This window comes from Homalodisca vitripennis, chromosome X (genome assembly GCF_021130785.1).
Source record: "Homalodisca vitripennis isolate AUS2020 chromosome X, UT_GWSS_2.1, whole genome shotgun sequence".
Classification (NCBI taxonomy): Eukaryota; Metazoa; Arthropoda; class Insecta; order Hemiptera; family Cicadellidae; genus Homalodisca; species Homalodisca vitripennis.
The window spans coordinates 61819956-61847820 of NC_060215.1; the positions used below are offsets into that span (position 1 = coordinate 61819956).

Genomic DNA, 27865 nt, shown 5'->3' on the forward strand with positions numbered 1-27865 from the left:
GGGAGCTCCATCTTCGAAGGTAGCTAGGGCGGCACTGTTGGACATAGCGAGGCGTGAGTGGTATGGGTAGAGAGAGGGACAGCTGATGGGTAAGACAGTGTTGCCTGATTTCTCCTAACATATCGCATTCTGTCTTGGCGGCATAGGGAACCTTATTTTTCTAATACCCCTCGTATATTAATAAACATAGTTAAACAGTTAAAATTATTTAAAAAGCTACCCTTACAAATTTGGCTTAGTTTTCACTGTTCATAGCTATTTAGAGGTTTTAAAAAAATGCAGAACTTACATTTCTCACAATTATTGTTCAAATGCTATAAAAGATTTAATCTAATTTTGAATAAAATAAAATTAGATGGTAAAGATGGCTGTGGTTAAAATGGTACGGATGGTCTTATTTTGATGAAATTTGGTATGAAAGTTTTTATTATTTGTAGAGAACCTTAACATAAAAAAAATGTTCGTTTCAAGATGTTTTAACCGTAACAAGTTGCACTTTTACTTAAAATATTATATTATTAATTTTAAAAGTCTTGTTTACAAAAAATGCTCATGTGGTTTCATTTAAATTGTTACCATTTAAAGTATAGAGGAAAATTAAAATGGTTACTACTACTCTGTTGGCCCTGTTTACTATTTATTTTGTTTGATTATTTATATAATTTTATTTTATTTCCATTGTCAGTGAATATTGATTATTTAATGACAAGTTTCTGATATTTTGTTTTTAGCTTTATTGGGGAGGAAATATAATATTGTATTCAAATCTTATAATTTAGTTAGAAAAAACATCTAGTTAACTAAACATGAAACAAGCCTTACTGAACAATTTTGTATTATGTTCATGTGTTCTTGTTTATTCTAGACACTTGACCTGTGGAATAAACAGTGATTTTTTGCTGAACATTTACCAGAATAATACAAACGAAGATGAAATAAGAATAAAAGCTTATCTTGAAGTCATCAAATGCCCAACACTTCAAACAATAAAATCCATAAAAGATTGCCTCTCAAAAGAAGAAAGCAACCAAGGTAAAGTCAAGACACCAAAAGACAGTGAAAACACTACTATTTAAAAAAATGATGTACAAATAAATACATGAACACTGTATTTTGTGTTTCAAAATAAAACTAAGTAACTGTCTAAAGGTAAAACAAAATCTATTACTTGATAAATGTTTATAAATATTTTTGATGTAAATTTATATTATTGCAGTAAAAATGAATTATTTTAGTTATTTATACCTTGATCATGAAATATGAGTTACGAAGACATCTTTTTGTGTCTCGTGAAAATATTTTTATTTTGTTCTTTCATCGGGTTTGTGAAATTTATTTTGCATAACAATTTTAGTATACCAACCTTTTTGGAACTTTAAACATATATTTTATGAATTTGTATAATTAAAATTGCTTATAATAATGTAACATCATACCAAATAACTACATCTACAACCATTCCTCTAAATATATGCTAAACAATCCATGGTTGTTGCACAAGTTGATATAATCAGCAAAACTATCTCCCAAAACTGATTATCTGAGGATGTTTTTGGATTGATCAATGCCATACACGTATGTATATTCATTCTATAAGTTGTAAATAATTTTCATGGCAAATGAATTATAATTTGAATTTTTAATGTCAAGAGACAATAGCAAAGAAAAAGTTTACCTTGACTCCATCCATTCTTGGTTTTTAGTTAAAGTGAATAAGTGACAAACCACACATTCATATTGTGGCTGATAGGCTCGAACCTTCTTCTTTTGGAGCCTAATTTCTTTACTTGTAAGCACTCATCATGACAACATTTGTTACTATTTTGTTCCTTTTCAAAACTATATTAAAGACTATGCAAGTAAATAACAACTAAGACCGTTATAATTTTGTTTCCATAAAACAAGGTTGCCTTCTTTGTTTTTAAATTGGGAAAAACTTGTAAGGATAAGTTAATTTACTTTAAAAATTTGGTTTATTGCCAAAATGATTGAGATTTTTGTTTTGTTTTAGTTGGGTCATTTGTGTGGAGTCATCTGCACAACATGAAGGTGTCAGCTATGCCAAGTCGAATGGAAATACAAGGGATGCTACAGAACAGTGAATTTTCCGCTAAATTCAACAAGCCTTATTTTAAATTTTCAAGAAACTATGAATCATCATTCTACATAAATGAATACGGAATTGGTGTGTTATACAGTATTGTATTTTCCATATGTGTCTTTATCTTTTTGAAAGCATGTAGGTATGGTTTCAATAATTTCATTATCAATTTATGAAACCAAAATAAATAAAAACAACATTGCAAGGAAAACTTTCAAGGTTCTATAAATAACTAGTTTGATTAAATATAACATTAATGTAACTAAGTGGGGTTTTGAGATAGGACCTTGCCAATCAGAAGCCCTAATAAAACAGTTAAATGTTTTATTTTGCATTAGGCCAAACTAATTTATTTAAATTTAGATTTTTCAGATTTATTAATATCTCTCAGCATGATGTACTCTTCACTCAGATTCATCCCTCCTCAAAGTCCTAGGTACACCATTAATATATAGTATAACAGTTATTAATAATATGAACAGAATTTACATAAAAAATACATATTGTTAAATTATTAATATTATTTACTTGTTTAGGATATTTTGTATGAACAGCCCTAAAACATATAAAAGGTGTATGAATGAAGTGAAGTGCAATGCATCTTAAGAATTTTCAATACAGAATATTCTCATTCTGATTACTCTGAAGACATATGGGGGGCTGGCCCAGGCACTGTTGAAATTGTAAGAAAAATCCGGTCTGAGTATGGACCTGATCTTGAGTATTTATTACTCTTTGGATTTATAAAACTAATAACTAACTATTTAATTTACTGACAATATACTAAACAATCAATAAAATAAGATAAATGAATAATATAACATCATTTCATAAATTACAGTACAGGTTTGAAACTTCAATCTTTTAATCCTTTCATAAGTATAAAAAATATTATATCCCTCTAACATCCATTGTTAATATATTTGAATGGCCCAAAATCACAAACACATATTAACATTATAAAATAAAAATTTAAAAATAGTACTACTATTATTATATCATAACAAAATGTGTACTTTTATGCTAACATCCAAAGAATGTACATTGTATTACACAATGTATTTATATAAACACGAAAATGTGCAAACATTTGCATAGACAAATTTTGAATATTCAAATTACTAACTGTAGTTGATTACATTGATAAAAGTGTATTTATATGTTTAACTTCAGTTTATAACACTCTATAATTTAATACCATAATAGTAATTTATGTTATACTAGGACACAAAAACAAATAAATTAGGTAATTGGTTTTATTCCTAATGTTTATTCCACTTTTAAAAGCCATTACATGATATTAATTAACTATGTTTGGAAGTTCATACATAATGAGTATTTGCAAGATGTCTATTTGTTTCATTATTGTTCCAGGGGGATTTATTGTGAGCAACGTGATTTTCTCTCACAAATCATATATTCCCAGATCTTTGTCATTCAATGTCACTGTCATTCTGTTTGGCGAGGCCATCAATTTTGCTGAAGTAAGAAAATTATAAAGAATTAATTTTATCATAGTTAAAAACGTTTGTCAGTCAGTAAATATTACTAGAGTAGCGCGCAATAGTCTGCAACATTTGGGGCGGTGTTGCCATATCGCAGCTGAACACCAGCTGTTCCCTGATGTTGAGATGGATCGTAAATCTGGCAACAGTGTTAGGTGTGGGTTGTAGAGGGAGGAGTAGAAAGCCACTATTTTTGTGCGGGCTGCTCTAACTGTATTTACTTTCATATTTAATGTGTATATATATAAGTAGATAATAATATGGGGTTCCTGGCGCACTTTCGGAGCCAACCGAAAAGCAATGTAAAATACTGTTCAATGTACCATAAAGGAAGCTGAGAAATAACACAGCAAATCTCAATGAAAAATTAACCGAATCTACAGTCGTTCGTCTCCAAAAGCGATCGGTACATTACTATCTACTCTGTGGAATGAAAAATTAACCAAATCTACAGCTGTTTGCTTCTACTTTCTTAAGCTGTGCTTTGTAAAATGTTGTCAAATCTGCTACGAATAAAGGAAAAATCTTCGAAATCTTAATAAAATTTAATCAATTTAAAACATTTTTACTAAAAACATACTGTACTTTAATAAAAAACTTTTCTACTAAATAAACAACATGAACTCACCAAAGTCTCTACAATTTCTAGCATTAAAACAGTGCAACAAAGATGAATTCAGTGAATTGCCGGTTTATTTTCAACAACAGTTGATACCGTCTTCGATACTTTCCTTAAATGATACAGAATTCAAAGAACTTGTAAAGTCTTTTGCAGAAAAAACGTCTAATGGAGTGTTTTACTATCGGCAAAAAACTAAAAAAGTAAGGGATTACATATTTAATATAATTACGAAAGATATTGAAAAGAAAGTAAAAAATAAACAAACAGAGAGTTTTCATCGTTTTTTTATGACATTTTTCCCATATTATACGTCCTTTCAAGATAATCAAGACTTAATTGATGAATTTCTTAGGAATTTTTGTGAGTATCAAGATTTATCAACACAATTCATTAAAGAGCATTATAGAATTTTTCTTATAGAATATAGCCACATTTTGTGTGAAACAAAACGTATTACTGTAGATAATATTCCATGTGATTCCTATGAAGAAAGACACCAACTATGGTTATCAAAACAGTACTATGACGTGGGGAGGGACTGCAAGTTTTAGAGTTAAGACTTTATTCTACAAAGTTAATTGTTATAATTTCTTTATCTTTAATAGTCTTCTTTCCAGTAACAACCAAGTGTAATTTTTCATTTTTGTTTAATTCTTTAATCTTTTTCTCATCCAAAACAGTCAAAAATCTGTTCGGTAAGTGTACTTTACAATCTTCCAACCCGGCAATTATTGTAAACCCGAATTTATCTTTCATTTTCTCCAAATTCATGATTTTGTACTTCTTTTTTTCTTCTAATTCATTCAACTTCTTATACTCTTTAAACTTGCATTCACCAATATCATTTAACTCTTTCAAGAACTCCATTTAAATAGAAAAAATTCAAAGTCAAAAAGTGCAAAACCATTTCTCGGTCGACCTTTTCTCCTCCCTCTGTCTCTTTCTCTCTCCCTCTCTTTTTATGCCTATGACACGATCACTTCTGCCGTTTATAGGCTAGGATCTATATTCAGGCTAGAGAGAGAGAAGAGCGAGATACGGATAGAGAAATGGTTCCGGAATACGATCTGAATACTTCTGAACTTGGTGTTTCTCCGCTATGGCCACTCGCATTGAAACAGTTCAGAAGTAAACTTCCTAACCGACCAAACCGAATTCGCGGACATATATACTGAGCAAGAAACTACAACATCCAATCGAGAAGTAAAAATTTAACAAATTAATTTAAAATATAATTTGAAAATTACAAGTAACAAAATGTACGCATATTTAAAATAGGTAAAATTATCTTACATTTAAAAAAAGAAAATGTTATAATAGTTAACGGAAACACAATTTTTATTCTTTAAAGCAATCTGCATTACCGACATTTTAGTTCCGAAAGAATGCGCTATGCACGAGGTGTGCCACTACAGACCGACCATCACGATAATCGCTTCGCCCGCGTCATATCCGTTAGTGATATCACGCCGTGAGAGGCACAATCGTTGGTTTACAATCACCATTTAGATAAATAAATTTTTCTATATAAATGGAGCGCGATAAAATATCATGTCCGTTCTGCAAAATAGAAATTTTAAGAAAAAACTATGATCGCCATTATAATTCTAAAAGTCATGAAAAAAACAAGCAAATTTACAATAATGAACTAAATTATTTAAGACAGTGGGCTAGAGAAAATCAAATTGCCGATCACGAAAACATGAATAATATAGAAAAATTGCGTGAATTAAAGAAAGACTTTAAGGAAGATAAAAAAGATCTCAATCTATTTAATGATGAAAAAATTCAATCAATCGCTGAAAAATTGTCCATTGAAACAAACGATAAAACTAAGTCTGAAATAATCGAAGAAATTGACAAAACTCTTAACGAAAAACCTGAAAATATCATAGATGTTGAAGTTTTATCCTCAATACACGGTCTTTTCAAGCAATACATTTTAACAAATTTAAACGATAATTCCATGTCAATTTACAAATATCTATCAATTATGAGGCCAGAAATTAAAAGTTTAATAGAAAAATTTCAAGACACTGTGAAAAATAGTAAAGGATATCTCTCTTTGGAATGCGAATACGAACGAACTTTAGTAAACGGTGAACCACAAACTTGCCCAATGTACTTTACTATAAAAGCAGATGAAATCTTTGACATAAACGACTTTATTACTAAGCAATTTAATAAATTAACACATCGAGAACAAACGAATAATCCAAATAAAGGTTCCGGATGGACATTTAAAAGTTGTAAACAACTAGTTTTGAGCCTTAACAAACACGAAATGATGAATGCAGGATCATACATCGATTTACCAAAGAATATCAAAGATAAAAAAGCTTGTATAAATATAAAAAATAGAGATGATTTTTGCTTTATTTACTCAATAAGATGTGCTATTGAAAAACCAGAAAGAGACTGTGAACGTGTAAAGCAATACGAAAAATTTGTGAATGACGAAATATTTTCAGGTTTTGAGTATCCAATGTCTCTGAAAGATATACAAATATTTGAAAAACGAAGCTACAATTCCAAGTATAAGTATCCAACAATGTCTATCAATGTCTACAGTTTTGATGAAAATATTAACATTGTTCCGTTACAAATTTCTGAAAAATATGACGCTGAAACAAACATTGATTTATTGTATGTTAAACAAGATGATAAATCTCATTATGTTTTGATAACCGATTTAAATAAGCTTGTTTCTTCGCAGTTGTCTAAACATAAAGAAAGAAAATTTTTGTGTAGAAGATGTTTAAGCCATTTTTACAAATCTGGAGATTTAACAGATCACTTAGAAATTTGTAAAAATCATGAAGTTTGTAAGCCAATTATGCCATTTCCAGGTCAAACAACTAAATTTACTAATTATCAAAAGAAATTTAACCATCCGTACGTAATTTATATGGACTTTGAGAGCATATTGGAAAAGATTCCGACATGTAAGAACAATCCAGAAAGATCAACTACAACCAAGATTCAGAGGCACATTCCTTATGGTTTAACTCTATATTTAGTGTCGAATGTGACCAATCGCATGTACAAACCGATATGTTATCGTGCCAAAAATGAAGAAGATTTGAAAAACGTCCCGACAAAATTGTTTGAAGAACTCAATAAATTATCGAAATACATAGCGAAAAAATATAATTCTAAGAACATGAAACCTATGAAATTGACAGAAGAAGAAGAAATTTCGTATCAAAATTCAAACGTTTGTCATATCTGTGAATGGTCTGCTTATGATGTTGGGTCAATTCAGTATGGTTTTACTCCTGATAGTTGGAAAGATAAGAGTTATAATAAAGTGAGAGATCATTGTCATTTAACCGGCAAGTTTCGAGGCGCAGCTCATGCATGTTGCAATCTGAATTTGAAATTTCCACAAAACATTCCAGTTTTCTGTCACAATATGAGTAACTATGACACACATTTGTACATAAAAGAATTAGCTAAGAAATATGGAAACGTTGATTTGATCGCAAACTCAGAAGAAAAATATATAAATTATTCAGTAAATTCTGGATATGGCTATGAGTTTGACAATGATAAACCTAGAAAATTTATAAAGTTCTCTTTCGTAGACACATTTAGATTCATGGCCTCGTCTATTGAAAAATTAGCGAAAAATTTAAAGAAAGAAGACTTCAAACATACAAATCATTTTATACAGGATGGACTGAATGAAATTATAGAAAGACAGCCAAATGACGAAGAAGAAATCTTTAAAATTCTATCTGGAAAAGGCATATTTCCTTACGAATTTATCGATAGTATTGAAAAACTTGATTACACAGAACAGCTGAAAATTCAAGATTTCTATTCACTTTTGACAGACGAGAGCATATCTGAGAAAGATTATCAACACTACTTGAGCGTTTGGAACAAATTAAAAGAGAAAAATCTTGGAAATTACTCTGATTTGTACAATATCCAAGATGTTTTATTGCTTGCTGATATATTCGAAAATTTCAGAAACATTTGCCTTAATTGTTATAAACTCGATCCGGCACACTATCTAACAGCTCCCAGTCTCGCATGGGACGCAATGTTAAAATTAACGAAAATTGAGCTTCAGCTAATTAACGATTATAATATGTATTTGATGATTGAAAAAGGCATTCGCGGGGGCATTTCTCAGTGTATTAAGCGATATGTTAAAGCAAATAACAAATATTTGAAAGATTTCGATAAGACAAAGCCCGAAAACTATTTGTTATACGTTGATGCTAATAACCTTTATGGGTATGGCCTAATGCAAAAACTGCCGTATAGTGATATCAAGTGGATGGATCCAAAAACTTACACAACTGCAGAATGGAAAGAAACAATTTTGGAACTCACTGGCGACGAAGATTATGGCTATATTCTCGAAGTTGATCTTGGATATCCAACGAATTTACACGAACATCACAAGGATTTACCTCTTGCTCCAGAACATTTTAAAAACAAACTTTGCACAACTCTACTGGATAAAACTGAATACGTTGTTCATTCGAGAAATTTGAAGTTCTATTTGGAACAAGGTATGATTTTGAAACATGTGAATAGAGTTATTGCATTCGATCAGAAGCCTTTTATGAAAGAGTACATTGATTTTAATACTAATATGAGGACCAAAGCTACAAGTGACTTTGAGAAGGATTTTTATAAGCTGATGAACAACTCAGTTTTTGGAAAAAGTATGGAAAATGTGCGAAATAGATGCGATATTAGACTAGGAAATGAAGAATTTTCAATGAAACAGGCCAAGAAAACGAACTTCAAAAGCTTCACTATCTTTGACGACAACTGTATAGCGAGTCACATGTACAAACAGAAAGTAAAATTTAACAAGCCGATTTACATAGGGTTTTCAGTACTTGATTTGTCAAAGTTGTTAATGTATAAATTTTATTATGAAAAATTAAAGAGTTTTGATCCAGATTTGAATCTGTGTTACATGGATACAGACAGTTATTTTCTAGAATTGAAACGTGATCCTTACAAAATTATTAAAGAAAATATAGATGACTTTGATACAAGCGATTTTCCAAAAGATCACGACTGTTTCGCTACTAAAAACAAGAAAGTTATTGGAAAATTTAAAGACGAGCTAAATGGCGAAATCTTAGAAGAATTTTGTGGATTGAGATCGAAAATGTACTCGTACAAATATCTAGACAAAAAATCCAGTAAGATGCAAAGGGATTAAGAGAAGCGTTGTAAATAAAACAATAAATATCGAAAACTTGAAGAAATGTTTGTTCGAAGATAAAGAAGAATTTAGGGAGATGACAGTAATCAAAAGCTACAAACATGAGTTGTACACCGTCACTATAAACAAGTTAGCACTGAACGCTAAAGATGATAAGAGAATTGTCCTAGAAAATAAGATCGATACAGTACCGTATGGATATAAAACAGATATTTTAGATGAATTAAATAAACTTGGAAACTTTGATATGTAAATGGAAGATGATTTAATACATTGTCACAAGTGTAAGAAAAAAAACGAAAAATATCGATGCTAAGATTGTTCAAACTCAAAACGGATTGTATAGAATTGCAGCAAAATGTTCAAAATGTAAGACAAATAAGAGTAAATTTATAAAGAATCCTTATGAAAAACAAGTAAAGAAAGAATTGAAGAATAAAGAAGAAATAGAGATTGAAGCTAGAGAAATTCATGCACCAGTACGAAAAAAGTTTAAAAAGAGAAAAATTATAACTTTAGGAATTGACGATTTATGGGCAGCAGATTTAGTAATAATGTCTAACTATTCGGATCAAAATGATGGATTCAAGTATATGTTAAATGTTATTGATACTTTCTCAAAATATGCTTGGTCAAGAGCTATCAAAAGAAAAAACGGTAAAGATGTTTCAAAAGCCTTCGAAGATATAGTAAAAGACGCGATAAAGATCAATCACAAACCACCAAATCTACTTCATACAGATAAGGGTTTAGAGTTTAAAAATAAAGAATTTAACGAAGTTTTGAGAAAATACAACATTAAGATTTATCATACTGAAAACGAAGAGAAATCAAGTATTGTAGAGAGATATAACAGAACTCAAAATGAAAGAATGAAGGTTCTTTTTGAGATTAATAAAAACTTTAAATGGATCGATATTCTTCAAGAAATCGTAAAGAAATATAACGATACTGTTCATAGCACAATCAAAATGAAGCCTAAAGACGTAGATAAAGATGCAGAAAAAGAGTTATTAGAGTCGGTTTTTAAGTATGTTCCACCAGAAATTCACACGAAAACTAAATTTAAAGTCAATGATCATGTAAGAATTGTTAGTAAAAAACAAACATTTTCGAACAAATATAAGAACAATTGGTCAAGAGAAATCTTTGTAATTTATCAAATTAATAACACAGATCCTGTAACTTATAGTATAAAAGATTTAAATAATGAAGAAATAACCGGAAATTTCTATGAATATGAATTGAGAAAGTCAAAGCTGTAATTTTTTCTATATAAATGGAGTCTCAAAAGAAATGTACACAGTGTCAAGAATTTAAAGATTTTGAAGCTTTTTATAAAAATAAGAATAAAAAAGAAGGATTAGGGTCTATGTGTAAGGATTGCCGTAGTAAATATGAGAGAGAATTATACGAAAAAATAGAAAAATTAACGTTAGAAGAGAAAAAATGTTGCGTTTGTAAAGAAATTAAGAATATTTCAGAATTTCACAACTGGCATTATAGTAAAGATAAAAAACAAGCTTTTTGTAAGGATTGTGCTATAAGAATTTTCCGAGAAAGTCAAAATAAACCGACTCATTGCGAATGTGGAAGAGTTCTTCAATGGTTACCTAGTTATGCTAAACATTTACAAACCAAATATCATAAGTTAAGAGTTTTTAATAAAATTTAGTAACATTTTCATCGTGTAATAATTTTTTCTATATAAATGGAGTCTCAAAAGAAATGTACAAAGTGTCAAGAATTTTATAAGGAAAAGAATAGAAAAGACTGTTATTGTAAGGAATTATATGATAAAATGAACAAATTAACTTTAGAAGAGAAAAAGTGTTACTTTTGTAAAGAAATTAAAAATATTTCTGAATTTAATAACTGGCAGTATAGTAAAGATAGAAAAGATGCTTTTTGCAAAGATTGTGCTAAAAAAATTTTCAGCGAAAGTTATAAAAACGAAATGCCTTGTGAATATGAAAAAAAAATTCTACGATGGTTACCTAGTTATGCTAAACATTTACAAACAAAATATAATAAATCGAGAGTTTTTAGTAAAATTTAGAAACATTTTCATCGTGTAATTTAGATATTCTATAAATCAGTCGAGATTCTGTCATATTTGTAGTAAAATGATTTCCGTTGTATAAAATATTTAAAGATTCTTTCATTTGGTTGTATAGATTTATACTATTTGGATCACCATGTCTTAATAAAATTTCCATTTCTGGGTAATCAATTTCAAGTTCTTTCAATCTTTTCGGTATTTCTCTCTTTTGAGCTCTGATAACGTAATAAGGCCATTCCCACATGTGATTCTTCTTAATTAACACAAAAACATGGTGTTTTTTCTTATCAAAATCTTTACATACCATATCTTTTTTCATTAATTCCATTTTCAATTCTTGATTCTCTATTTTCAATGATTTAAGTTGATCTGTTATTTGTAGCTGTTTTAGTTCATCTTTTAATTGCTTATTTTCGTTTTTGAGTTTGTACTCACCAAATTTACGAATACTTGGCAAAACTTCTTTTGTAACCCACTTTTTAAACAATTTCGATTCTGGCTTATTAGATCTCAAAATTAAAGAATATAAACCAGATTCATTAACGAAAATAGTATGTTTTTGAATATTTTCTCGGGGTCTATGGGATAGACTCCTGTAATTTATACATTCAAAAGTTGTTTTATCGTCATTATCGACATTATTTATGATAGCTTGCCTCGTGTTTTCATATTCTAAAATTTCTGCAACATCTTTTGCTTTGAACCAAATTTCGTTATTTTCGTCAACAATCGTAAAAATTTCTGTATTATTGAATTTGAGTTGATTATTTATTAGATCTACAACTGTCTCCATTTAGATAGAAAAGAAATTTAACTAGTTACTTGCAATCTTAAATAAATTGTTGTTTTACTCTCATTTTTCAATAGATTTCCTTCAGAGTATTGAATAGTCAGAACGATTTTTTGAATTCTTGTAATATTTTTTCTAATAGGAATATAATCGATTTCATTTGGTTTTTCACTGATTTTTGATCCATAAGCAACATTTGGGAAAAAAGTGTACAAAATTTCAGATTCTTTGTGTAAATGTTCGGTATGATTTTCAAAACTAGGTTCAACGAGATTGCAGTGCACTTCAATTACATCGAAAGGTCTAAATTTTGGCGTTTTATTTCCTAAATATACCTGATTTGGCTCAATAGTTTCTTGAACAAACCCTAATAAATCTACAATAATTGCTGAAAACATTATTCTTACTGGTGATTTTATTTGAATTTTATTAGAGAGATAATTTTTTTGCATTTCAAACTTGTTTTCGTCAAAGTTTAAAGATTTATCTGATTGTTTGAATGTTTTTAGATAATTTTTAAGGGAATTTTTTATTTTATCGAAGGGTATAATATCCTTTGTTTAAACCATAATATTTTGTTATGTTCTTCTCACTAAATCCTATACAATAAGGAGAACTTTCACTAATATTTATTACAAAATTGTCAGAATAAAAACCGCTTAAACCGATAAAATAATTTGATTCTTCCTCTAAGTGTATAGGATGTTCCAAGTTTAAAAATAATTGAGAGCTTTCTGAAGTCAACTTGAACAGCTTCATTTTCGCTATTTAAATGGAGAAATTTTTAAAGCAAAAAGATCAGATAAAACTTCAAACGTTTGAAGAAAATAAGAAAGATCAACCAATCAGATTGTTAATTGTTGGTTCAAGTGGATGTGGAAAAACAACTTTATTATTGCATTTTATCTACAATAGGTTGATTCCTTATTCCAATTTATACGTCTTTAGCAAGTCTTTGGAACAAGACGCATATAAAAAATTACAAGAAAGATTTGAAAATATTGAGAAGAACTTAAGTAAGAAAATATCATATTTTTATAATGCTTCCGAGGACATAGTTCCATTAAGCGAATGTAAACCGAATTCTTTAATCGTTTTTGATGATTGTATTTTGGAAAATCAAGACGTTATCAAGGAATATTTCGTAATGTCTCGTCACAAAAATATATCCTGTATCTATCTTTCTCAATGCTTTTCAAAGGTTGATAAACAAGTTATAAGAAATAACCTGAATATGTTGTGTATTTTTAAGCAAGATGATCACTATTCGAGAAAGATTTATAACAATTATGTGGGATCTGATATGAGTTTTAACCACTTTATTGAGTTATGTGATAAAATTTGGAAGGAAGACTACGGATTTTTAACTATTAATCTAACTTTGAAGCCTAAAAATGGCAAATATTTGAATAAATTTTCCAATATAAACGTGTGATAATCTAGTTGTTTTCATGTTTTTACGTTCACGTTTACGTTTCGTGTTCTCGTTTTTACGTTCCACGTTCACGTTTTACGTTTCACGTTCACGTTTTACGGTCCACGTTTCGTGTTCTCGTTTCGTGTTCACGTTTCCACGTTCCACGTTCACGTTTTACGTTCCGTGTTCACGTTTCGTGTTCTCGTTTTCACGTTTCGTGTTCACGTTTCCACGTTCCACGTTTACGTTTCAAAATTTTCCTAAATAAATGGCGAACGTAACTTCAGAAGAAGCAAAAAAACTTGATCAAATAGAAAAGAAATTAATCAAAGAATTTAAAGAACAGATTCGAATTGATGAAAAAGAACAACACGAAAGAGATTTGAAAAAAGAACATTGGGATGACATTTCTCAAAAATATGAATTATCCGAAGATATGATGAGATTATACGTAAACAAATTGAATTGGTATAACATTGCAAAATATCAAACTCTGTCCCCAGAGTTCATTCAAGAAAATATACATTATCAATTAAAAGATCATATGTCTGTTCTTTGTCTCTATCAACACTTGAGTATAAAGTTTTTGGATGAAAATAAAGATACAGTTGATTGGAACAATATTATAGATAGCGGTTACTATCCTGTGCAAATTTTATTGAAATATGTGACCGAGATCGCAAAATTTAAGGAAGAGAATCCCGAATATGACGAAGTAGATCATTAAAAATGACTCTAATCTTTTTAATTATTTTACTAAAATTTATATCTTTTCTTATAAAAACGTACATTAGATCGATGAAAAAATGATATCTTTCTTATACATGATGTTTAAAATTTCTAAATTTTCTCTTATTAAATGGCGGACTATAGAAAATATGCTAGTGATATTGAAAGGGCGGAGTTTAAAAATTTCTATCCAATTAGTAAACAACATTTGAATGAACCAAATAAAAGAACTGAGTTTAATATTGATTTTGGAGATAACTTTTGCTCGTCTAACTTCCAGTTTTATATTTCTGGAACTTTAACAAAACAAGATGGTCAAGCATATCTTGGAACTGATAATGTTAGATTAATCGATAATTTTATACCGTTTTTATTTTCTAAGATTGAAGTAAGAAAACACAATAAATTGATAGAAGAAGTCGAAAACTGTGGCCAATTAAGCACAATTAAAGGAACTATTTCGTATTCAAAAAGTGATGTTATTTCTCAAACTTCTAATGGCTTTGAATCAGATTTTAAATTTGGTGTTTTTGAAGCAGCTGGAAATTTATCTCATTTTGGATTAGGATTTTTTGAAAATGTTACTATTCCGATCTATAAAGGAGGATTTTATCTAAGTTTTATAAGAGCAGAAGACGATGATGTGATTCTGAAGACTGCAACTGGAAATGTTATGCCTGTTGATGGAAAAATAACAATTACAGATTTTTTTATTAGAGTTCCAATGATTGATTATAAAATCACGAGTAAAATAAGGTTGATTGATGAAATTACAAAAAGTCAAAACATTATGTTTAATTTTCTAGATTGGCAATGTATTGAACAAAAAGGTATTTCCGGAACAACTTATTCGTTCGATATTACAAATATTTATAGAAATATCTTCAATCCCAAGTTCGTTATCATAGGTTTTCAAACAGATAGACAGAATAATCAAGAAAAAAATCCTTCAAAGTTTGATAGTTTGGATGTAAAAAATATCAGAGTAAAATTGAACGGTTCTTATTATCCAGATGAATTACAAAATTTAAACATTTCCGGAGGTCTTTTCAGAATCATGTATCAGATGTATCAAGATTTTAAGAAAGTTTACTGTAATAATAAGGAAATGTATTACAATCCTAAAGAATTTTTAGCGAATAGACCTATTTATGTCATTGATACAACAAAGAGTATGACAAATATTTCTGGTTCAAAGAACGATATAATTATCAACATGGATTTTCAAAAAGCTTTTACAAACGCGATTTGTTATGTGGTTGTGGTTTCTGAGAAATTTTTAGCCTATGATGTGATTAAGAACGATATTAGAGAAATTCAGTAGTTAATGATGTTCATATTATTCTCTTTCATTCCCTCTAAAACTTCAAAAATATACTCTTTCGCTGATGAAAAATCTCGATTTCTTCCGGAATAATCTTTGTAATCATAGACAAAATATCCTAAATAGTTGAATAATAAAATAAAGTCATTTCTTTTTATCTCGGTAGTTGAAATATAAACATAAACATTTGCGCTGAAAAATTTGTTTCTCGGCAGAGTTAGTTCCATAATCTCCATTTATAACAAAAAATCTTTTTGTATAAATGGAAGAGTATAATGCCAACTGTTACAAGTGTTATAATAGAGGAGAAATTATTGATAAAAGATATTTAGTTTGTAGAGATTGTAATTTAATTTTGTATGAAAGACCTAAACCTAAGAAATTTCGAAATAAACTAACACATTTGAATAATCTGCTTACAAAATTGCAATATGGAGGTAAAAAACAAACACAATTTGTTACAGAATTTAGAAAACAGAATAAAAATTTTTACTTATCTCTTGGAACCGTTGAAAAAATTATTTTCCTTTTCAAAGAATACATTAGGTTTGTAGGTATCGATACACACGTTTATTATGAAAAGATATTACCTGTATTTTTTTATTATCTAGATGTAGAATTTGTTTATGATTTTGAACCAGAAATCCTCGATGATTTTATAGTACATTTGGAGAAATTAAACGAAGAACCTCGTGAAAAGAATGCGGTTTTACTCACATTCTCCCCGACTTCTCGAGTGAAGGTTAGCGAATTTCATTTTTTCCGTCTTTGAATTTTTTCTATTTAAATGAAGTTCTTGAAAGAGTTAAATGATATTGGTGAATGCAAGTTTAAAGAGTATAAGAAGTTGAATGAATTAGAAGAAAAAAAGAAGTACAAAATCATGAATTTGGAGAAAATGAAAGATAAATTCGGGTTTACAATAATTGCCGGGTTGGAAGATTGTAAAGTACACTTACCGAACAGATTTTTGACTGTTTTGGATGAGAAAAAGATTAAAGAATTAAACAAAAATGAAAAATTACACTTGGTTGTTACTGGAAAGAAGACTATTAAAGATAAAGAAATTATAACAATTAACTTTGTAGAATAAAGTCTTAACTCTAAAACTTGCAGTCCCTCCCCACGTCATAGTACTGTTTTGATAACCATAGTTGGTGTCTTTCTTCATAGGAATCACATGGAATATTATCTACAGTAATACGTTTTGTTTCACACAAAATGTGGCTATATTCTATAAGAAAAATTCTATAATGCTCTTTAATGAATTGTGTTGATAAATCTTGATACTCACAAAAATTCCTAAGAAATTCATCAATTAAGTCTTGATTATCTTGAAAGGACGTATAATATGGGAAAAATGTCATAAAAAAACGATGAAAACTCTCTGTTTGTTTATTTTTTACTTTCTTTTCAATATCTTTCGTAATTATATTAAATATGTAATCCCTTACTTTTTTAGTTTTTTGCCGATAGTAAAACACTCCATTAGACGTTTTTTCTGCAAAAGACTTTACAAGTTCTTTGAATTCTGTATCATTTAAGGAAAGTATCGAAGACGGTATCAACTGTTGTTGAAAATAAACCGGCAATTCACTGAATTCATCTTTGTTGCACTGTTTTAATGCTAGAAATTGTAGAGACTTTGGTGAGTTCATGTTGTTTATTTAGTAGAAAAGTTTTTTATTAAAGTACAGTATGTTTTTAGTAAAAATGTTTTAAATTGATTAAATTTTATTAAGATTTCGAAGATTTTTCCTTTATTCGTAGCAGATTTGACAACATTTTACAAAGCACAGCTTAAGAAAGTAGAAGCAAACAGCTGTAGATTTGGTTAATTTTTCATTCCACAGAGTAGATAGTAATGTACCGATCGCTTTTGGAGACGAACGACTGTAGATTCGGTTAATTTTTCATTGAGATTTGCTGTGTTATTTCTCAGCTTCCTTTATGGTACATTGAACAGTATTTTTACATTGCTTTTCGGTTGGCTCCGAAAGTGCGCCAGGAACCCCATATTATTATCTACTTATATATATATATATATATATCTTCCTTAGCTTTATTGTATTGATATAATAGGGCTTTATTTCTGACTGTACCATATCAGTTTATTCCATCAATATTAAAAATAAGAAATAAATAAATATTAAGAACTATCCCCTTTTTAATTACATTTAAGTATAAACATAAGGAAATACTTGTGTATTCATCAAATACCATATTTCCCCAGGAGAATACACTTCTGGCTGGTTTATACAATAGAAGGCTAATAGAAGGTACAACAGAAGCCTATATTACACTTGAATCTGGACAACCCAATGGATGTCCAGGAGGGGTACATCACTAACAGTAAATGTTGAGATATTGGGGTAAAATTGTTGGTTAATAGATCTAGTTTACTGCTGAGGATTACTATGAAAGTAAGTGGCTCTCCCTCAATGTTACAGGTGTTTTTAAAAATCTAAATATGAGAGAGTATTATTTCCTCCAGTCTCCCCTGCCAGCTTTGACTGGAAGAGGCTGGGTCAGAGCTATCATCCATTTCTTCCAAGGTAACATTACTGAGATAGTGCCTGTTATCCTTTCTCATAGGACCTTGACAGAGGCAACATGTACCCCCAACCTTAATCATCTTGAATATTCTGTCCTGGAAGCAGTGAAACGGTTCTTTCAGGATTAAGTGCAATGAGAGGTTTCCTCATCATCTAACCCTAAGTGAACAAATAGTGTATTACATTCAGGGGGAAATACGGTACAAAAATGATTATTACGAGTCATTTGGCCTTGATATAATTTATATCCAGCATGTGAAAAATATATTGACATTCAAAGAAAGTCAACATACAGGGTGATACATACTAAGTCTCAAAGATGTGTTTTGTGGAGAGTTTAAATTTTATAAAAACTATGATTTTGTTTTAAAACTTCTTCTGTTGGTTAGATAACACTTGATCTGGAAGGATTTGAACAATATGCTGAAACACTGTTTTGGAATAATGGAATTTTAAGCAATTTTGAGAAGAGTATGGGTGTTCTGAGATTTCTCAGGAGTTCTTCTTCCACAATGAGATCAAAAATCGATTCACTGCCAAATGTGATTGCTGACAGTTTCTCAGTTCCCAAGGTAAGTAATTGATTAGATAATGTTTTAAAACGTAGTTATTTAAAATTAAAATGTAAGCTTTCAAGCAATTTCAGATGACACAAGAGATTTATTTGAATGTTTCTTTGGCTTTATTTACTACAGTCAATGAAGTTCATCAAAATTAAGAAAGTTTTTGTACGAATTTTCATTTTATAAAAAATGTCAGTATTTTTCAATTTTAGCAAGATATTTTTCAAGTTTTTGGAAGAAAGTAAAACACAATTCTGTTTTTGCATATAAGACAAGCTTGAATATTTGGCCTTTTTGATTTGATACTTGAAGTAGAAAAGTAATAATTATGAACTAAGAAGACGAATAAACAAGAAATAAATGGTATATTATTTAAAACTATGAAGCTAATAATTTCCTTTATTTTTGTTTATTTATACAGGGTGTAAATTAATTCCTGATACACAGAGATATATTCCAAATGGATTGAGATATCAATGTAAAATCTTCACTATACATAATTAGAATACTTTTATGAACTTTTTATGCATAAAAAAAATCCCCCTTTTTTCAAAGAGGGTAGGGTTAATTTTTCAAACTGCAACCTCTATATTGTGACATGTCATTTGAAAGGTAAATCCAAAAGAAAAACAAAGACATGAACAAAACATTTCTATGACGATCCTAGCAAAAGTTATGGGCAAACAACCTCTTATCTAAAGGTGATAATTGAATCAGTCATTTGAGAAACACCTCATGTCCATTTTTTACCAATAATGAGTTAGACTTGAAATTTGTAGCTGGTGGCAGCACTTCTTGCTAATATTATTCTAGCCTAGAACAGCTGTTAAATGTTTAATAATTAATTGTTGTTGTAGAATAATAAGTTTCATTATTTCTGAGGGGTATTCCCGCAGGCAATAACCATTCTTGCTATAGTTAGACGTTATTAGTGGCATTCTACTCGTTAGTAAAGACAGACCATAACAGTTTTTTACTCTTAATTTGTTTCAACTTAGTTTTATCTTGTCTTTGTTATGGCACTTAGTGAACGTAAAAGAGTTACCATATTTGATGCGTGGTTGGGGGGATTTAACACGGTCTCACAGTGAAGTTCAACACCTATTCAATGACTCATTTCCAAACCGAAACCCAATATCAAAATCAACAGTTACGAGAACAATAGACCGTTTTGTAACTCATGGAACTGTCTCTGATCTTCCTAGAAGTGGTCGTCCACCAAGTGCAACCGATCAGGATTCGAGTGTGGAAGTTCTTCAGTCATTCATTGAGAATCCTCATGAAACGCTCAGATCGGCTGCAGGCAATCATGATATGTCCAAAAGCTCTATTCAAAAAATTTTGCATAAAAATGGTTTTAAGCCATACAAATTGACATTGCATCAAGAACTAAACGAAGACGATTTTGACAGGCGTCTTGAGTTTTGTGAAATTATGATGACCAAGTTAGATACAAATCAAATCCTTCTAAATGACATTGTATTTTCAGACAAGGCTACATTCATGTTAAATGGCAATGTAAACAAACACAACTGCCGTTACTGGACTGATAGTAATAAGCACTGGATGATAGAAGGTCACACGCAACACCAACAAAAGTTGAATGTCTGGGCCGGCATATTACGTGGAAGAATTGTGGGGCCGTTTTTTATCAACGGAACTTTAGACGGAGTTTCCTACCTTGACATGCTCAGAAACCGTATAATACCAGCTCTTCAAAATATTGTTGGTGAAAACTTGGCTCAAATCTGGTTTCAACAAGACGGAGTACCCGCGCACTACAGGAATATTGTAAGGGATTACTTAAATGATATGTTCCCTCAAAGATGGATCGGAAGGAGAGGTGCCATTGAATGGCCCGCTCGTTCCCCCGACTAAACTCCTTTGGATTTCTTTTTCTGGGGTTATCTTAAAGACAGGGTGTATAAAAGAAAACCACGGGATTTGGAAGAATTGAGGAACAGGATCTTAAAAGAAAGTGGTTGTTTGGAACGTGAGGAAACAGGACTACAACACGCTGTGGAGGCCTTTTATCACCGATTAGCTCACTGTCAAACAACAGAAGGTGGCCACTTCGAGCATCTTTTGTGAAAAAGCTCTCTGTAAGTAGTAATCTTCTAATGACTAAATCATTGCAAATAATGAAACTTATTATTCTACAACAACAATTATTAATAATTGTAAACAGTTTTGGGTTAGTAAAGTTAAAATCAAAAAGCTCATCAGTGTATTTTTTACATTAAACTAAGTTGGAAACTGTAGCCATCTTTGAACGGCTGTCATTTTTGACTCGGTTATCCGTTTGAGGTCGGGTTTGCGGCTCTGTACTCTACTAATAAAGACCTTTTATTTGATATACATATCGACCTATGCTTACATTTAAGATTTTCTTCTGACTCATTATATATACACATCATTAATATGGTAACTCTTTTACCTTCACTAAGTGCCATAACAAAGACAAGATAAAACTAAGTTGAAACAAATTAAGAGTAAAAAACTGTTATGGTCTGTCTTTACTAACGAGTAGAATGCCACTAATAACGTCTAACTATAGCAAGAATGGTTATTGTCTGCGGGAATACCCCTCAGAAATAATGAAACTTATTATTCTACAACAACAATTAATTATTAAACATTTAACAGCTGTTCTAGGCTAGAATAATATTAGCAAGAAGTGCTGCCACCAGCTACAAATTTCAAGTCTAACTCATTATTGGTAAAAAATGGACATGAGGTGTTTCTCAAATGACTGATTCAATTAAGTCATGATACACCTAGATATATTCCAACCGGATTGAGATATCAATATACAACTTTCAACATACTAATTAATTTTTTGAATTTTTTAGGATAACAAAAATTTTACCCCCTTTTTCAAAGGGGGTAGAAGGGGATAACTTTAAATTTTAAAATTGCAACCCCTATCTTGTGACATGTCATTTTAAAGGTCTATTCAATAGAAATCACCTCTACATCTTTTCTAGCAAAAGTTATGGTCAAATAATGAAAAAGATGATAATCTGTAGGAACAATGCCAATGTCTTGCGCATATCAACATAATGCTTACGTGATATATTTTAGTAAGATTGAGGGGCTTATTTCTTGATGTAGCATATAGTGTTTCTGGTGTGCATAGTTTTGGTAAGAGGTGTCATTTTCTAGATGGCATTTTAATGTAAGGGATTTATTGATTTTCTATGTTCTTTTTCAGGCATCTCTCTCAATCAGAGTTTTTGGAAATGAAATGAAGTATTCGAGAATTACTGGAAAAGAAAACATTAACAACCTCCTATATAACTTGAATCCTGTGAAAATCATCAAAGATTTCCTGAGTGGCCAGGTAATAGACTCATAAATTATAAACTTTCTTAACTGTAATAGGTTTTATTAGACGTGATAAACCTCTATTTTTAGAAGGGTATTTTAATCCCAACTGTGCCTCTTAGAAGTTTATTTAATCTCTCTTATAGACACTATGGGATACAATGAAAAGTTTGTTATATTCTTTTCATTATAACAAAAGGTGTAAAAATGAACATGTAATGCAATTTTACAGTACAGTTAAAAGAACTGTATATTTTCATTTTATTCAATATTTCATGATAAAAACTAGAGATTTCATACTGTGTCCATCCATCAAGTCCGCATTTGACCTAATATTAAAATTAATTGTTTTATAATGTTTGGTCAGTCTGTCAGATTGTTTCGCTTCATATTAACATAAATTTATAAATTAAGTATAAAAATTAAAAGTTCCTAATCTCATTAAAGATGTAAAAGACCATCCAAAAAGAAAAAAATGCTGAATTTTTCACTGTAGATATGTGTTATTAAATATATTTAATTATTATTAAGTATTAAATACTTCAGTAAGAGACTATAATGTTATCAAGAATACACTTTGTTTTTATAAAATTTGTTTTAACCCAACTGCAGCAAAACATTTTTACTTTCTGAGTGACCCTTGTGTTTTTGGTGTGGTCACATAATAATTTAAAATCAATATTTGAAATGTTTTAATAAACTTAAAAATTCAATATGTAGCTTTAAATACAAAGATGAACATGAAATTTGGAAATTAAACTGATAGTTTGGAAGTAATATTAAAGTCTGTTTAGTTCTTCTTAAATAAAAATATGTATTATTTATATTTAATATTTACCATATGAAGTTACATATAACTAGGAAAGACATTCAGAAGTTGGTATTGCACACTCAAACAAGTAAAAAAAGCCAAATGTAGGAGTCTACCTTAAGATGTGTACAGTTTCACTGATTTTCAAATGTATTTACCAATTCTGTTTTGTGATATGATAGGAAATCAAAATAGAAAAATCAATGTTGGTATGTGATGCGAGATATGTCACCCCTCTGGCCATAGGATTTCCCCTCAACACAGATGCCATAATCACTTCCACCATCAAGCTTGACATGGCTGGCTTCATTAATGCTACAGCATTCACTAATGAAGGACAATTCAGCCTTGATGGCAAACTTAAACCTAGGTAATATTCAAATTTCAAAACCTATAATTTTTATTTTTTTTAATATATAGCTGATATTATTGAATGAAAATAATCCCCAAAAATATCTCAATGTAAAAACACTATTTAGGCTACAGTGTATTTCTAGCTACCTTCCCTTTTCTATTGCTGCTGATTGATTTATAATTTTCAAATGGTCTTTAGAAATTAATAATAATATTACGTATTTATCTTTTCAGTTAATATTAAAATTATCTTCTCCTTCCCCTAAGGCATGAATTTTTTACATTTTATTAATAATTCAAGTCTTAGCATAGTAATTACATTTTTAAATTGATTAATTTCTTCTTTATATTAGTTGTGTGCTTATTTTAAATCCTCCTCAGCTATTCACAGAGATGTATCTATTTTCCATGTCAAATTTTAGCTGCTTATTAACTTGTAACAGTTCAGTAGTACTACATTCCCCATAGATGGATCTTTTTCAGGATGAAAACAAAAAAAATTCATTGTGATTATCATTTCAAATGACATTTTCTGCTTTCTTTGGTGCATTTTATAGGGAGAATTGAGCAATAATTTTTGGGTAATACTGTAATTTTATAAAAGTCATAAAAAAATCAACTTTATTCCCTACTGTTAGCAGACTCAGAAATGCTAGAAGAAATAATATGGTATTTCTTATTGCCAGTTTTCTATATATGATAGCAAAGGCTGGTAACCCTTTTATTTTTGCAAATACTCGTTCATTTATTGAGAACATTGTAAACAGTAAATATAATTAAATATAATTGATCTTTAAAATTTTTCCCTTCAAGAAGTATTTAAAATAAATAGTTGTACAATCAAAAGAAAAAAATATAAGAAACTGCAATTAAATTATCAGTTCAAGTAAAAATATTGTTAGCAGACACACGCTAGTCAGCTGTTATTATGAACATATGATGGATTACTTAGGTACAAGTTAGATCTGCTCCAAAAGGTCTGTCGATAAAGCATTAAACTGTTGAATTAACCTTCTTATGTTAATTGTGTTTGGATATAATGATGAATTGTGTTCAATAAAAAGGTTTCAGAAGTTGATACAATGATTCTGGCCTTCATTTGATGTTTATTAACACACTCACAAGCACTCAATATAAATAAGTTTACTGTTCACAATACGTAATAATGTAGGAGTAATTTTATAAATTATTTCCACATGTGGCCATCTTGAATTATCTTATAGACAATATACAATATTATTTATTTGAAATTTCTTAAAAACATATAATGGCATCATTAAAATTGAAATATTTCTTGCTTTACATTGTTTTGATTTACTTGATTTTAAGATTAGTTGTTTGAATTTAATAATTTTAAGAACACTCATTTATTGAGTTCACTGGTCATTCCACTAGCTGCCCCAAAGCTGTCTTTTCAGTCCAATCCATGTAGTATTCTTGAGGTTGTCTAGAAGAGAGTTTAGTTTACAGCCAATGTAGAGGGTTTTCTTGCTGAACTGTGTAGTGTGATGGGTGGGAAAAATGTAATAATTTGCTCTTCTGTATGAATGAAAACCCATACTTTTGGGAAGGAGATTTTTTGTGTACATGACAACTGTATGGGTGTAGAGTGCTGTAACCGTCGGGAGCTTTAGAGATTTAAAAGCTTCCCACAGCTGTAAGATCTTAATTTATCCCCCCTCCTCATTTTTGGTGACAGACAATGTCATCATCGATCTCTTAAAGGCATTTGAAAACTGTAATTCATTCAACATCTGTGAACAATATATAACAAGGAACAATATAAGAGTAAGTAATGAAGAATTTAAAATTTGAACTTTACTCTTGTGCATGGTTAATCATGAATTAAAATAAATATACTAGCAGCTACCCACGGCTTTGCACACAATTTTCTATTGAAAAACTGGACGATATATCTATGTATTCTTTTTCTATGACACAATAAACAGTTTAGAGATAATCGATAGTCACTCAAAGCTATTCCAATCTCCTGATCCATTTTAGATTTAAGTTTAAAGAACAGAGGTTTTGGATCCTGAAGTCGTAAAGTGAAACAGTTTTTATAAGATTAGTATTTCCCTCCCACATTCCATGATAATTTATTGAAGTTCTTCGATGGCTTCAGTAACAATAAGAGTTAGCCTTTTTATCCCAATGACGAAAGTGTATTGTACAACTAAAAAGTTGCTGCGGTCAATATGGGTCTGTTCTGGTCGTTTAAATTCACTCCCAGTCTAATTTATTTACGGTTCTACAATAAATTTATGCTGTTGCACTGACCAAAACAACTGTCTCATATGTTGGTTCCGGGATCTAACTTAGGTTAAATGTTGATGATTAAGTGATTTTGCTATTTTTACCGATCACTAAATATGTATTAGGGGCATTTGCTTCAAGTATTAGGGCAAGAGTATGTTATCACCATTTGCTTTTCAATAACTACAGTAAAAAGGCCATACGCAATGTTAAAGAAACTAACCAGATTAGATTACGTTATGTGCAAACATTCACAGCTGTATACAATAAGGAAGTTGTAACAGCGTATAATTAGCATTTCTATTGTATTAGATGGATTATTGATCATTGGCGCAATCTAAATTTAAAATTAAATAACTTCGTATTTGCAATCTGCATTACACTACTGATTAAGCACTTTACAATAATTTAATATTTACTAAAATTTAAATGTAAACACATGTTTCTGCCTCTTTGATGAACTTCAGCTGAAAGTTTTAACAGCTGTTAAGTATTAGTTCAATTTATATTACGTGTTGTAGCGCAATCTACCGGATCCAATGTAAAACACTCCAATATCAACAACAATTTATAAATAAAAATGTAATTAAATAGACTATTTAAATAGGACCAAATTGTGAATCTAAACCATTCTTGAATCCCCTTCAACACACACAAAAAATTTCATCAAAATCGGTCCAGTCGTTTAGTTCAGTCACATACACACGAACACAAAAAATATATATAGTGATATTTTGATATAAGAGAAAAGATTTGGAAGGATAACAGTACTTAGAATATTTGGATTTAGATTATTATGGTACACAAATAATCTACATTTTTAATAATAACAAATCTGTTAAAAAAGTTGTATACTCTTTATTTCACAGAGCAAAGATCTTGTACTCAGACAAAGATGGACTCTACAGAGATATCAATATAATACAAATAAATTATAAGAAACATCCTGAGTTACAAAATATATTTGAATGTCTGTCTTTTGTGGCAACAAAAGTCAACAGAATATGTAAAAAAATACAATATTAGAACTGCTCTTAGAAACTAAAACATGCAGGCAAAGTCTTGTCAAAACTAAACTAAAATGGCATGCAGGACAATAAAAAATGTTTTTAGTAGTGGTAATATGCTTACCCGGCATTATATATATATATATATATATATATATATATATATATATATATATATATTGTAATGTATTATATAATATAATATTGTATTGTATATATATAAAGGGTGTTCAGAAAATGGTGTCACAAATTTTTGTTTCTGATAGTAATCGTGATTTCAAACAAATATGTCATATAAACATAGGTCGATAATATGTTGTTTTGTATACATATACAAATACACAATCATGTAACTTCATAATTACTTCCCTGTACTTTCACATATGTTTTGGCCATATATGCATTAAAACAGCTTTTTATTATTTTATTAGTAATCAAATCCTTATTTTGTGCATATAAACAAAGACTGCTGAAATCAGTTTGAGGCTGATTTTATACTTTTTGAAAACTCAGATATAACTTTGTAACCCTTAGAAAACTATCATCATAACAAAGTGTTCTACTTTTGTAATATATACCAACAGTAATTGTCCATAATCTTCCCCAAAGAGAATTCCGAGAAGATTGTGCAGCAACAGGTATAGCTTTGCACTAGGCAAATTTAATTGATGATCATAGTTTATAGAAAATTAAAAAGAATTGTAAACATATATTTCTGTTTTCAGCATAGCAGTGAACATGGTGGGTTCAATGGCAGTGGATACTTATTTCAAACAGACAGAAGTAAAGGTTGTGAGTAAGATATATACATCCACAGCTCTTGCTGGTAACTTCAAGCTCAAGGGTTATACATATGCTTGGATCTCTCTAAATCTTCCTTTGAAAAAGTCTGAAATATTTAGTGGAAAGTACGTAATATATATTTTTAGATTTTAAATATTTATGGATATTGTAGATTAATAAAACTGATGTCCGTATTTATATAACACTTAGAAAATTTGTTATTGTGCAGTATAAGGTATTTAAGTCATCTAGGGAGCTGAAGAAAATCAAACAAACTCTGATCCTCATTCTTACCTACATTAAATGGATAAATCACATCAAAATCGAACATATTAGGCAAAAGATTATGAAATGAAGTATAGTATACAAGTTAATTAAAATAAGACAGAAATAAAATATGTCCAGGAGATCAAAAAGTTATATTGGATTAATGTAAAGAACAAATTTTTAAACATTAAA

The 27865-nt window shown here is 29.8% G+C and overlaps 1 protein-coding gene across 1 annotated transcript in view; it reads left to right on the plus strand.

Annotated features, from left to right (window-relative positions):
- The window catches only part of LOC124369463, a 215147-nt gene that overhangs the window by 43311 nt on the left and 143971 nt on the right, over nucleotides 1-27865 (plus strand). The window contains 7 exon segments of the mRNA XM_046827471.1: nucleotides 866-1032; nucleotides 2012-2185; nucleotides 3476-3585; nucleotides 18695-18877; nucleotides 22083-22211; nucleotides 23189-23376; nucleotides 27349-27531. Coding sequence (XP_046683427.1) covers nucleotides 866-1032; nucleotides 2012-2185; nucleotides 3476-3585; nucleotides 18695-18877; nucleotides 22083-22211; nucleotides 23189-23376; nucleotides 27349-27531 — 1134 coding nt within the window.